Source organism: Mirounga angustirostris, unplaced genomic scaffold, assembly GCF_029215605.1.
Source record: "Mirounga angustirostris isolate CCGP_5_RB_7025 unplaced genomic scaffold, mMirAng1.0.hap1 SCAF_12, whole genome shotgun sequence".
Lineage (NCBI taxonomy): Eukaryota > Metazoa > Chordata > Mammalia > Carnivora > Phocidae > Mirounga > Mirounga angustirostris.
Window position 1 is genome coordinate 72,651,434 of NW_026991720.1, and position 14,495 is coordinate 72,665,928.

The following is a 14,495-nucleotide window of genomic DNA, read 5'->3' on the forward strand; positions in this document are numbered from 1 at the left end:
CATGACAGATTCAAAAACAAACAAACAAAACCTGGTTGCTCATTTTAATAATATTCTAGAGAATGCTCTTCTGTATATTTATATATATATAAATGTATATTTATAAATATAAATGTATTTTTATTTTATTGTTTTATATTTTATTATATTTTATATTTATTAAATATAAATATATTTATATTTATATAATGTAATTATATATATATATAAATGATCTCACTAGAGACATCATAAATACAGGCATATCAGAGGATTTTATTATAGGTGGATTGGCCATAAAATTTTAAATTGTCATTTTTAGGTCTCAGTTTTTTACTATCTATACACTTAACTATAAAACAAGAAGGTATGGTTCTTGAATGATGGCATTTATAGCAGAAAGTTAATAATAACTAACCTTCTAAAAAATACATGTCCGTGGAAAAACTTTCAAATGAATATAATTTCGGTATCATTTTTAATAGGTTTAAATTACATCTATTTGGGGCTAGTAACAGAATTCTTTGGTGGTGGCTCACTATAAAATATTGTATTGGAAATCTGCAAATTAAGCAACTGTTTCTTATGATATGCATCATCTTCCTGATTGGCATGTTCATCCAGAGATCTTCTTATATGGTTCTTTAATTCATCAATTCCTTCTCCTGTAATTGCAGAGATGGGGATGATATGTTGGAACTCCATGGTCCTCTCTGGAATCATGTTTTTTTCAAATAAATGCAGAAAATCTGAAACAAGGAACACAAAACTAAGCTGATTTTCATTGTCTTTGAAATTAAAACTATGTTAGAGGTCTGGTTTATGAATCAAGGTACCAAAAACTTATTTTTAATCCTTTTTTCCTTCCCTCATTAATAAGCTCTCAGAAACTTTTGTTTTTACAAATGACAATGGTAAGATTCTTAGCACATGATAGGTGCTTAGCAAATATTTGTTGGATGAATGTATTTTAAACCAAATTAAGTATGAATAAAAGATAATCATATATGATTTACTTACAGAAGCAATAAATTTGCTTTTTTTGGAGGAGTTCAATGAAATCAGGCAACACAGATTTTCATCATTCATGACTGGGATATAGGAGCTTTCCCCAGTACACAGGTGTACATGCTGCCCTTTAGCTGCCCTAAACTACAGGCTTATCACTGGTGTTAGGAGCCATACTAAAATTGAAAAGGTTTGGCGACAGTTCAAGGGGAGATTATTTCAGATGAGTCCAATCTATCACCCCACAGGGGCTGACAGCTATTATATTAATTTTTCCTCTTCCCTGCCCTCAAGACAATGGGAAGGGAGATGGCACACTGATGGGATGGGTTAACATGGATATGAACTGGAAAGGCTGGACTGAGAGAGACTGTACAAGTCAACACGGAGCTTCAGTTCTGAGATTCATATGTCCGCAAGTAAGTCCAAAGAAGCTAACTCAGGAATTATCACTGAGGGCACTATATTTTGTTTTATGACAGTCCAAGACAGGCACAAACAAGAGAGTTACCCTCCCTTCTGATACCTCCTCTGAAAACTCCCTTTTCTGCAACACCAACTAGCAATGACCTCATAAAGCAAGTGACATTAAAGAATAAAGAGTACTCAGTAGTTCCAGAAGTATTTATATCCTGAAAGTAATTTATTAACTCAAGTATAGCTCCAATACATAAATTACGCAGGGGAAAGATTTTTTCGAGGGAGAAAGGATCTTCTGGTGATGTGTACTAGTCCTACTACACTATAATTTATTTCCCCCCTTTCTATCAGAAGGATAAAAACAGAGAAGTTAGTACTATTTAAAAACATACTGGCCACCTTCCATCCACCTGACTTTTCCTCATTTGTGAAGAGGTCCTCTACTAGACTCAGAAAAATGAAAGCATCATTACTGTAGGATAGGAAGTGTTCTACAAAGGTCAATATTCAAAACTGTGGAGAGTCCCTTTAAGTTCCTTTACACAAAGTGGTCCATTTAGGAACAAATTTCAAACAAATAAATCCTTTTGCAATAACAGCATCTATTTTTCTATGTCACACACACGTAGGTACTCAAGTTCTTTTTAGAAGATTAGCACTCTTCACAGTACTTTGATGGCATTGCAAAGATACATACCTCTTTAGAACTATTTGCTCTGGTTTTAAATTTATGGTGTATTAGGGGAATGAAGGTCTAGAACTTGTGAGGTATGTTAAAGTAAAAGAATTTACAGGTAGATGTTGACTTTCTCCTTTTGTGATCCAAATCCCATTAACTCTTAAGGGCCCGGTTTAAATTTTACTTCTTCATGAAGCCTGACTTTTCCTTTTGTCTCTTCTAACTTACTGTCTATATCACGATTCTGAAACTTGGTAAGTATTATGTTACAGTGTTATTGAAAGTTTCATACTAATGTGTTCTTTCTTCAAACATAAGTTTTTTAAGAGTAGCAACTGTCAGTTTTCTCTTCCATTGATTATACCACTTAGCACTCTCTGCACCCAATAGGTAATCATTAAATTGGCATTAAATGAACAAATGGGTTTACCTTTAGGATTCTGGAGTTGATTCATCAGTACATGGAATTTATCCTGAGCATCTGGCAAGTCCATTTTATTAACTGCCAGGAGTGCAGGTTTTGTCTGAAGTTCCTCTTTGTACAACTCCAATTCCTTCAAATCAAAAAAGAAAAACCATATAATTTTATTAAAGAATCTATATAGATTATCTATTTAGTAATATCTTTCTTTACTTTGTAGGCCTAGGTAATCTAGAGCACACTCACATTTCTGAAATGCAATAAACCTCAACAACCACAAAATTAAGTGACAAAGAAAATTCATAAAATGCTCACTGGTTAGGTCACATGTTAATATATTTTAACTCAAATGACATCCTAGAGACATTGTGATCTGTGCATAGGGCCAAATACAAATATCTAGACTTCTATTAAGCACATTGATAAAATTCAGAAGTAAATAATGACAATCTAATGCTATACTTATATTATTCTTGGAAAAAGTAAGTGTGCTTAGGAATCAATCTTCACGACCATGGATTAGGCAATGGTTTCTTAGCTATGATACCAATGAACAAGCAAAAGAAAAAACAGACAAGGGCGCCTGGGTGGCTCAGTTGGTTAAGCGACTGCCTTCGGCTCAGGTCATGATCCTGGAGTCCCCGGATCGAGTCCCGCATCGGGCTCCCTGCTCGGCAGGGAGTCTACTTCTCCCTCTGACCTTCCCCCCTCTCATGCTCTCTCTCTCATTCTCTCTCCCAAATAAATAAATAAAATCTTTAAAAAGAGAAAACAGACAAACGTAACTTCATTAAACTGTAAAATTTTGTGCTTCAAAAAGTACCATAAGGAAAGTGAAGACAAGGGCACCTGGGTGGCTCAGTCGGTTTAGTGTCTGCCTTTGGCTCAGGTCATCATCTCAGGCTCCTGGGATGGAGCCCCCTGTCAGGCTGCCGTCTCCCTGCTCAGCGGGGAGTCTGCTTCTCCCTCTCCCTCTGCTCCTCCCCCTGCTCATGCATTCATTTTCTCTCTCTGAAATAAATTTAAAAATTCTTTTTTTTAAAGGTTTTATTTATTTATTTGACACAGAGAGAGACAGCGAGAGAGGGAACACAAGCAGGGGGAGTGCGAGAGGGAGAAGCAGGCTTCCCACTGAGAAGGGAGCCCGATGCAGGACTCGATCCCAGGACTCTGGGATCATGACCTGAGCTGAAGGCAGATGTTTAACGACTAAGCCACCCAGGCACCCCAATAAATAAAATCTTAAAAAAAAAAAAAAAAAAAGTGAAGACAAGTGAAACAGGAGAAATATTTACAAGTCATGTACCTGATAAGGGACTTGTATCCAAAATATACAGAACTCTTACAACTCAACAATAAAAAGACAAGTAACCCAATTTAAAAAATGGGCAAAGAATCTGAACAGACATTTCTCCAAAGACATACAAATGGCTGATAAGCACATGAAAGGATGCTCAACATCATTAGTCACTAGAGAAATGCAGGTCAAAACCATAATGAAATACCACCTCCCCTACTAGGATAACTAAAAATAAAAAACATGGACAAAATAACAAGTTTTGGCATTCTTGTGGAAAAACTAGAACCCTCACATACATTGCTAGTGCAATTATAAAATGGTACAATGGTGCAACCACTGTGTAAAAGTCTGGCAGTTCCTCAAAATGTTAAACATTGACTGACCATATTATCTAGCAATTCTACTCCTAGGTATATATGCCAAAGAGAAATGAAAACATGTCCATACAAAAACCCATATTCAAATGCTCACAGGAGCATTATTCATAATAGATAAAAAGTGACAAGGATATAAGATATACAAAGTCCTGGAGATAAGCAACATCATGTTGTGCTAGAGCGAAATCATGTGGCTGAGAATAGAAAGTAAGGCAGGAAGGGCAGAGATGAACTGCTAGGTAGGAGCCAACCCTTGCCAGACCTCAAAAACCATGTTCAGGGTAAGACTTTAACCTAACAACAGTGGGGGACCATTGAAGTGTTCTAAGTAGAGAACAAGCATCAGCTTGGTTCTTTCACAAAGATCACTCTAGTGGCCATATAAAAAAAATGGACTGGAGAATGATATTATAATAGCATTGTGTGGTGACAGATGGTAGCTACACTTGTGGTGAGCATAGCATGATGATGTATAGAGTTGCTGAATCACTATGTTGTAAACTCCTGAAAATACTGTAACTGCGTGTGTCAACTAAATTTCAATTAAAAAAATGGACTGGAAAGAAGTGAGACTGGAAGCAAGGAGATGGCACAGGAATATTTAAAGCATTCTAGTGAGGGGGACTGATGATTATAACAATGTGGATGAATTTCAGAGAGATTTAGGATATAGAACTGACAGGGCTTAATGCAGGTGGTGAGAAAGACAGCATTGAAACCAAACACCCTAGTTTACAAAACTAGTAAAGTTCAGTTGTATACATATTAAGTTTGAGAATGTAATGGGACATCCAATGAAAAATATCTATTAGGCAGCCAGTCTAAAGACAGACCAAAAAGATGTAGGTATCAGAAACAGATTTGGCCGTCATCAGCATATTAACTGTAACTGAATGCTACCTAAAGAATAAACAGGAAAGAGCATAAAAAAATAGACTGAGCGGGGGTGCCTGGGTGGCTCAGCTGTTAAGCATCTGCTTTTGGCTCAGGTCATGATCTCAGGGTCCTCGGATCGAGGCCCATATCGGGCTCCCTGCTCAGCGGGAAGCCTGCTTCTTTCTCTCCCACTCCCCCTGCTTGTGTTCCCTCTCTCGCTGTGTCTCTGTCAAATAAATAAATAAAATCTTAAAAAAAAAAAAAAATAGACTGAGAGGCATCTGAGTGACTCACTTGGTTAAACATCTGCTTTTGGCTCAGGTCATGATCCCGGACTCCCGGGATCAAGCCCCACATGGGGCTCCCTACTTATCGGAGAGCCTGCTTCTCCCTCTGCCCCTCACCCCACTCGTGCTCTCTCTCCCTCTCAAATAAATAAAACCTTAAAAAAAAGAAAGATTGAGAAATAGTCTAAAAAGTAGGAATAAAAGTTCAAGCAAGATAAAGTCTGAGAAGTATGTAATACGGATTTAGAATAGAGGAGGATTTCATTGGATGTAATAGGTTGAAGAGTGGGTTAATATAGAACTGGAGAAAACAAGTTTAGATGATTCTTTGACATCAAAGCTTCAAAAAGCAGAGGTGGGATATGTATTTATTCTAATTATCTGTTATTTAATACAGGTCTATATGCCTACATATTACACCAAATGCAGAACACAGTAAAACAGAAAACCTACTTTTGTAAGCAGTATTATGGTTTCAAAGGCAGTTCTGTATTGAGTTTGGGAAGAAAGCTGAAATCCAGAAATATCGACCTAAAAAAAATATGGAAAGAGACAGTCTTTAACATAAAAACAATAATTACTTCAATGTTTTGAAATGTTTTACTTTCTCAAGCCAAAAATAATTTCTCAATCTATACATTATTGGTAATGCAGTAATTCAAAATAAGTAAGAGAAACTGTGGTGTCAAGACAGCCATAATTATTCTGATAAAATTACAATCATTAATGAAATGAGAAACTAGTATAGATAAAACAATCTGTATGTACAATACAGACAATCTCATATATAGCTCTAGCACCACTAGTGAAGTAGGAAAGAGATACTATATAACATAGCAGTATGTTGACAATCTTAAGGAGGTAAATAAACCTTGACAAGTATGGCCAAATTTACATCTGATACAGTAATGCCATTTCCACTCTGTATTATAAATGAAGATTACTTACTGTATTTTGACCCCCATTTAAACACTTAGTAGAGTAACATATGATAACTACCTTATCTTTAAATCTTATTATTATAAAAAATTTCTAGGAAAACTAAACACATTGATTCTCACATTCATTTGAACATTACATTGGTACACATATGACTTACAACAAACAGTAGTTGTCTAGTTCTTTCTATATGCTTGAGGAATTTGTGGCCCATTCCTTTGTTCGTATGTGCTCCTTCTATTAAACCAGGAAGATCAGCTACTGATATCTAATACAAAGTTAAACGGTTTGAAAAAAAGAAAACAATTACATCCTAAAATTTTCATATTTCAAATACAGTTACTAATTTGTGATTATCATTGCATCTTTATTTATTTATTTATTTTTAAAGATTTTATTTATTTATTTGACAGAGAGAGACACAGCGAGAGAGGAAATACAAGCAGGGGGAGTGGGAGAGAGAGAAGCAGGCTTCCTGCGGAGCAGGGAGCCCAATGCGGGGCTCGATCCCAGGACCCTGGGACCATGGCCTGAGCCGAAGGCAGACACTTAACGACTGAGCCACCCAGGCGCCCCTATCATTGCATCTTTATAAAGCCAAGGTATTAAGAATCAAAATCGGGGCGCCTGGGTGGCTCAGTCGTTAAGCGTCTGCCTTCAGCTCAGGTCATGATCTCAGGGTCCTGGGATCGAGCCCCACATCAGGCTCCCTGCTCAGCGGGAGGCCTGCTTCTCCCTCTCCCACTCCCCCTGCTTGTGTTCCCTCTCTTGCTGTCTCTTTCTCTGTCAAATAAATAAATAAAAATCTTAAAAAAGAAAAAAATCAAAATGCTTTGTTATCAGAAATTAGAGTCCCATTTTTACTTACTAATCTAACAGTTTAAGAATTCTAGGGATTAGTTGAACATTTATTAATCACATAAATTCTCTTTAGAATTCCATCAATTATATTGTTCAATATGAACCTGTCATAGAATTTCAACTTTATGAATTCTTAAAAGTATAGAAGGATATTAATTCCACAGACGTTGACTTAGTATAGCTCTGTAGTTTCAAGTTTTAAATTCCATATGTAATCGATTATGTGGCATAATTATTCCTTTTCTGTTTATGTTCTACCAGGAGGACTACTGACCATTTTTGAAAGTAAAGGATATAAGGTTCTTATAACTCCTTTTTGAAATTGTAAGTTATTAACCATGAGTCTACATTTGTGGTTTTCAAACCTCACTGCACATTATAAACACCCAAGGATCTTTTATAAAGTAGAGATACGCAGGCCCTACCCCAAGGAATTTGGTTTCAAATCTCCGGGCCCCAGGCTTCATTTATCATTGTTGTTCTGAAGCCACCCAGTTAATTCTGATGTGCAGTAAGGGGTGAGAAGCACTGCTCTTCATACACTGCCCCTGTGGATAGGATTTCAGAATTTTAAAGGAAATTGTGGCTATGTGACAAAGCAGTCACACAGAAAAATACAACAGAGGTCTCATGTCCTGAAAATATTTTTTTTCATCATGTCCTGAAATTTTGTTTGCAGGTTCTCCACTGAGAATTTTGCTATTGAGAATTAAGTTTCCCTTAAAATATACAATGTTCTCTTTTCCTCTAAATATTGTTCTCCATATTCATACTATCCTGTATTTATAATTTTACTTATTATTCTATATAACTGCTGAAGTTTTTTTAAATTTTTTACTATTATATAACTATTATATAGTTATATATAATATAGGTGTTGTCCATTCTATGGGCTTTGACAAATGTACATCATCATGTACCCACCATTATCGTATCATACAGAATGGTTTCACTGCCCTAAAAAATCCTCTGTGCTCTTCTATTCATCCTTTTTTCCCCCTTAATCCTTGGCAACCACTGATCGTTTTGCCTTTTCCCAGAATGTCACATAGTTAGAACCATACTGTAGGTAGCCTTTCCAGACTGGCTTCTTTCAGTTAGTAATACATATTTGAGGTTCTTCCATGTCTTTTCATGCCTTCACAGCTCAATTCTTTTTAGTGTTAGATAATATTCCATTAGTACCATAGTTTATTTATCCATTCACCTACTGAAGGACATCTTGGTGGATTCCAAATTTTGGCACTTATGAACAAGGCTGCTACAAACATCCATGTGCAGGTTTTTGTGTGTATGTACGTTTTTTGTTTTTTGTTTTTTTTTAAAGATTTTATTTACTTATTTGTCAGAGAGAGCACAAGCAGAGGGAGAAGTAGGCTTCCCGCTGAGCAGGGAGCCCGATGCGGGACTCGATCCCGGGACTCCAGGATCATGACCTGAGCCGAAGGCAGTCGCTTAACCAACTGAGCCACCCAGGCGCCCCTGGGTATGTACGTTTTTAATTCATTTGGGTAAATACCAAGGAGCATAAGTGCTTATCATACATTACACATTTAAAAAATTTTGTTACTTTCCTTTGTTGTTTTTACTCTAATTATTCAAAAGATCTATAGTTATTCCTTATCAAGAAAAAATAAATTTTAGTAACTAGACCAGAATCCCATTCAATTAAAAACTTTTTTTAGGAAAGAAAGTTGGAATAAAATCAATTCCATGAACTTCAGAAAATGTTTTTAGGAAACAAAAATCAATAATCAAATATGGCAGTAAAATATGGACTTGCAATGAGAACAAACAGAGATCAAAGAGATAAAGAAGATTCTATGCTGTAATGATAAACCGGACCTAACTTTGGAAGGACAAAAAGTTGTATTTTTATACAATATTTTACTATGATCGTGCTTAGCAGAATTGATTCGATCATGGTCTCATTTACCAAAAACAAAATTTTGGTACTTTATCCCCCCCCAACACCACAGAAACAATCAAATATTACAAAGTCCAAGTACCAAAAGCAAGTACTTTCACTTCTAACCAAGTGTCTTACTTTAAAAATACTCACCTGTTTGAAATCGTTATACATAATCTTTCCAAGTTGAGGCTTTAATGTTGTAACTAAAAGAAAATAACAAATTAAGGCTAGAATAAAGGCTGGTACTCTCAAAACTGTCTTAGCATTATACATAAAATAAATAATTCTTCTTTTTTATAAACAATTTAATTCAGATTATGTTCTCATTTGTTGGAATGGAAAATACAACTATAATCTGCACAGGCATAGATCTAATCTAATTGGTCGGCTTCAAGATTCTTTGCTTGTACTTTAAGGAGCGTGATAAAGGTGATGGTGGGTAGAACAGAATTTAGGTTTCTATCACTGGGTCTGTGGGTGAAATTTGTTTAGTTCCTTCTCATTCATTTATCCTCAAGCCTCATCAATTCTGCACTAGCCACCTTCCTATTCCTATGACTGAACTTTTCTTCCTCTTTCCTCCTCAAGAGTCCCTGTATTATAACAATAAATATTGGTCATGTAATTTATAGCAATTAGCCCCAAATTAACTCTGTTTCATCAGAGTTTTAGAATGGCTTAATTGTATTTTCCAGGTTAATGGATGCTTCTGTATCTTGTTTAATGAGGGCAGAGATTCTATCACATTTATTCATTACTTGGTCTAAGCATATTTCATCTAGCTACTGTAACAGCCTAACTATTCTTTCCAGACCCATTTATATCCCACACCAATCAATTTTCTATATTATATGCAGAGAGATCTTTTTGAAAAGCAAATCTAATCATTTTATCCTTCGATTAAAAGGCTATCAGCTGCTCTTTAGACATAAAGAACAAATAAAGCCTACCTGGTCTATATGATATGGTCTCTACTTACATCTCCCACCTCATCAATTCCCTCTTTCCCTTACTACATGTTCTCTAGACACACAGATCTCCCTGCCACCACAGAGCCTTTGTGTACCATGCTATTTCCTCTGACTGAAGCACCTTTCACATCCACTGTCTGTCACTGATTAACACATGTATTCTTCACACCTCAGCCCTGGCATCACACTTTCCCAAAGAAATTTAAAGCAGCTACCTACTCTTTCATAGAATCATAATATATTCCCCCACAGTCAGGTGTGATATATGTGCCTTTCCCTACTAGTCTGTAAGCTCAGTAAGAGTCAGAACAGTATCTGTTTCTGCTTACCAGTCTTTGTAACTCCAGAACCCACTGCAGTTCACAGAAACAAATACTTGTTAAATGAAAGAACAGTGCTTGATAAAGGGTAGGTGCTCATAAAATCACAACTAAATCAAATAAATGAATATGCAAAGGAGAAATAAATGCAAAAAAGCAAGTGTCTAAAAAGTACTAGGAACTTTGCTGAGAGCTAAAGAGATTTCAAGGATTAATGGGAAATGCATGTATTCTAGCGGCCAAGAGTTTTCCAACTAAAGCCCTCAGAGTTGTCACTTTATTCATACTCAAAGAAAGATTAGTCTTTAAAAATTTACCACCACACATTAAAACACACAACAAATGATACTTACATGCATAATCTGCAATTGCAGGTTTTGCATGAGAAACCTGACCTAGCAAAGAGGATTTTCCAGCATTTGGGAATCTGAAATGAAAAAATAATATATTAAAACAAATATTAGTATTATTAATAATTCTTGCTTATCTCTGAATTTCTAACATTTCAGGAAGTAGATTTCTTGAATATTTCCAGGAATAAAAGTAGAATATAAATTAAAAATAATCCTGAAAAACTTGAATGAAATATACATATGAAAAAAGTAAAGAGATATTCATGCTGGGCACTAGAGATGCTCTAGTATTGGGAGTAAATAATTCAATTATCTTTAAAAAGCCTGCAAATCATAGAAAAACAAAAAGAAACTAATAAAAATACCAACAATCCACTAATTCTAGCCAAACAATGACAAAATATTGCTTATATTGCTTTGTAGATTTTTCTTTAATATGTTTTATATGGACATTTCCAAATACATACAAAAGTAGAGAGAAGTACTGAATCTCATTTAGCAATCACCTAGCTTCAACAAATAACACATTCTCAATACTTTTTTTGAAGCTGGTTTGTACAGGGACTCGCCTAAGGTCCATGTATTACAACTGATTGATGTATCCCTTAAATTTCACTTGGTAAAGGTCTCCCCCCATTTTGTTTCCTCTTTGCAATTTTATTTTATTTATATTTTAAAAAAGATTTATTTATTTGAGAAAGAGAACATGTGCGCACTGCAAGCACAAGCAGGGGAAGGGGCACGGGGAGAGAGAGAATCCTCAGACTCCCCGCTGAGTGCGGAGCCCCACATGGGGCTTGATCCCAGGACCCAAAGACCATAACCATAGTGGAAATCAAGAGTTGGCCACTTAACTGACTGAGCCACCCAGGCGCCCCTGCAATTTTATTTTTAAGGAAACTAGGTCATTTGTCCTATAGCGTTTCTTTCCCACAGTCTGGATTTTTTTTTGCTGACACCCCCATGATGTCCTTTAGCATGCTCCTTTGCCCCAGTTTTTCTATAAATTGTTAGTTTGAGATAAAGCCTTGATAAGGTTCAGTTTTGATTTTTTTTTTCTGGAAGATTACTTCATAGTTGGTTGGCCTGCTTTTTAAACTGAGTAATATAAGGTGAACGCCTTTCAAGGGCATACTGTAACTTACTTAATTTCCTATTGTTAGGCATTTAGGTTATCTCCAATTTTTTACTATTATAAAGAACATTGCAAAAAAACTGTATGCAGCTAGAAGGACATATACCAACATTAACAGTCACCCCGAAGTGGTGGAATTAATAGATAACTACTTTTTTCTTTCAGAAAATTTTCTTTTAGCATTTATTGTCTAACTTTTAAAACTTTAAACACTACAGCTATTATCCTTGAACTTTCATTTTAAAGATTTTACTTATTTGAGAGAGAGAGAGAACGAGCACACGAGCGGGGGCGGGGGAGGGCAGAGGGAGAGGGAGAAGCAAACTCCCTGCTGAGCAGGGAGCCCAATCCAGGGCTCAATCCCAGGACCCTGAGGCCATGACTTGAGCCAAACCGACTGAGTCCCCACACACCCTTATCCTTGAACTTTTACATACACTTTTAATCTCTTTTTTAAGATACATTTTTTTTTTTATAGATTTTATTTATTTGACAGAGAGAGACACAGCAAGAGAGGGAACACAAGCAGGGGCAGAGGGAGAGGGAGAAGCAGGCTCCCCGCAAAGCAGGGAGCCCGATGTAGGGCTCGATCCCAGGACCCTGGGATCATGACCTGAGCCGAAGACAGATGCTTAATGACTGAGCCACCCAGGCGCCCCTTAAGATACATTTCTTGATAAGAAAATACTGAATTACAATATAATTAAAATGTATATTGTTTTAAAGGCTTTGATTTTATTGCTAAATTTGCCTTGGGAAAGGCCCACCATATATGAAAGAAAGTACTAGGAATAAGAGTCACTTAAGAGATGATTTCCTCGGGGCGCCTGGGTGGCTCAGTCGGTTGAGCGTCTGCCTTTGGCTCAGGTCATGATCCCGGGGTCCTGGGATCGAGCCCCGCATCAGGCTCCCTGCTCGGCCAGGAGACTGCTTCTCCCTCTCCCTCTGCCCCCACCCCCCACTTGTGATCTCTCTCTCTCTCTGTGTCAAATAAATAAATAGAATCTTAAAAAAAAAAAAAAAAAGATGATTTCCTCAATTCCATTCAGATACTTTCATTAAATTTATCCAAATAATATTTATTAATCATTAACTTGTACCAGGCAATATACTAGGCATCAGAAATACTGCAATCAATGAGAGAAATGTGATCCCTGCCTTCACAGCTTTCATTCAAACTGGAGAAAGCTCTTCTTACAAAACATGCCAAACTTTCACTTGGACTAATGGTATAATATTTTGGAAATATTAATCTGAAATTCTATAAAAATTTATAACCTCTTAGTAGAGCTCTTTTAACATTCAAAATAAATCTAATTAAAATATCTCATTAAATATATCTTCCTAGAATGAATTTTAAGTAAAATTAGGTGAGATATTTTAATGACTCATTTTCCTGTGGAAATACAGTATTGTCTTATATCTTATTATACCCAGGCCCCTGTAACTTTTTGAAATGCAAATTGCAATAATTTTTATTCATGATTATCCCTAACTAGACTTGCTTACTTCTTTCCATTATCCTCATATTTTCATAACAGTATTAAATGCAGAAAAATGCCAGCGACTATTTCCAAAGAGATCAAAATATGAGGGAAAAAAAGGATGTTAATGGTTGAAGAAATGATAGTTGAGATTTTTCCTGAAAAGTACTTAATAAAAATTTTAGAGGCTGAAATCCAACCTATGCAAAGATCAGATCTGACAACAGCAGTACAAATACCTTTCTTTCTTCCCACCTTTCTTCTAAATTTCAGTTCATTCCTGAAACCAGCAAACAGGTATCTGTTTATGCTGGTATGCACAGTAGTAACTTTTTAAGAACGGTTGCCTAATTTAAAAGCACTAAAATACATACGTTAAGCATTGTACTTAAGAAACTTGATGCTTTGGGCGCCTGGGTGGCTCAGTCGGTTAAGCGACTGCCTTCGGCTCAGGTCATGATCCTGGAGTCCCGGGATCGAGTCCCGCATCGGGCTCCCTGCTCGGCAGGGAGTCTGCTTCTCCCTCTGACCCTCCTCCCTCTCATGTTCTCTGTCTGTCATTCTCTCTGTCTCAAATAAATAAATAAAAAAAAATCTTAAAAAAAAAAATTAAAAAAAAAAACAAAAAAACTTGATGCTTTTAAAAAAAAAGTGATGCTTTAATTATTGACTGTAATATCAAATCCACTTCTAAAAAGCTTAGTATTTCATTATATGTACTCTCCAATAAGTTGCAATGTAATGATGATGAGGACAGCAGCTACCACTCATTCATTAAGCATTCATAAATCCAAGGCATGTGTTGTGCTGTAAATGTGTTATCTTACTCACAACAACATCTCCAGCCACTATTAAAAATGAGAAAACAAAGGCTTAGAGACGTTCCAAAATGTATCCAGTATTTTCCAGGTGGTCTCCAGAGGATATGAGATTCTAACCCAAAAAGTCTCTCACTTGAGTCCCCCATCCTCACCCGATGTTTACTACTCAGCCTTGTGAGGCTCTTCTTAGTCTGCAGAGGTGTCTCTATGGAACTTGAAACACATTTTTGTAACAAATGAGACTGTGAATGGCTAGATTCCCAGTCTTGTCCACAAAATCCTACTAAGCCCACATTGTGAAAAATATACATTATTACAGAAACTATGCCTGATAATACTGTTTTATGGAAAA

The 14,495-nt window shown here is 36.3% G+C and overlaps 1 protein-coding gene across 4 annotated transcripts in view; it reads right to left on the reverse strand.

The window, feature by feature from the left end:
• Positions 1-235: 235 nt before the first annotated feature.
• GTPBP10 (GTP binding protein 10) overlaps positions 236-14,495 on the reverse strand; it is a 28,977-nt gene continuing 14,717 nt past the window's right edge. For all 4 annotated transcript variants that reach the window (XM_045864762.3, XM_045864764.3, XM_045864761.3 and 1 more), the window contains 6 exons: positions 10,704-10,777; positions 9,210-9,262; positions 6,447-6,554; positions 5,801-5,878; positions 2,517-2,640; positions 236-728 (listed from right to left, as the gene is read on the reverse strand). In XM_045864762.3, coding sequence (XP_045720718.2) covers positions 478-728; positions 2,517-2,640; positions 5,801-5,878; positions 6,447-6,554; positions 9,210-9,262; positions 10,704-10,777 — 688 coding nt within the window. In that variant the 3' untranslated portion in view covers positions 236-477. The remainder of the gene's footprint in view (positions 729-2,516; positions 2,641-5,800; positions 5,879-6,446; positions 6,555-9,209; positions 9,263-10,703; positions 10,778-14,495) is intronic.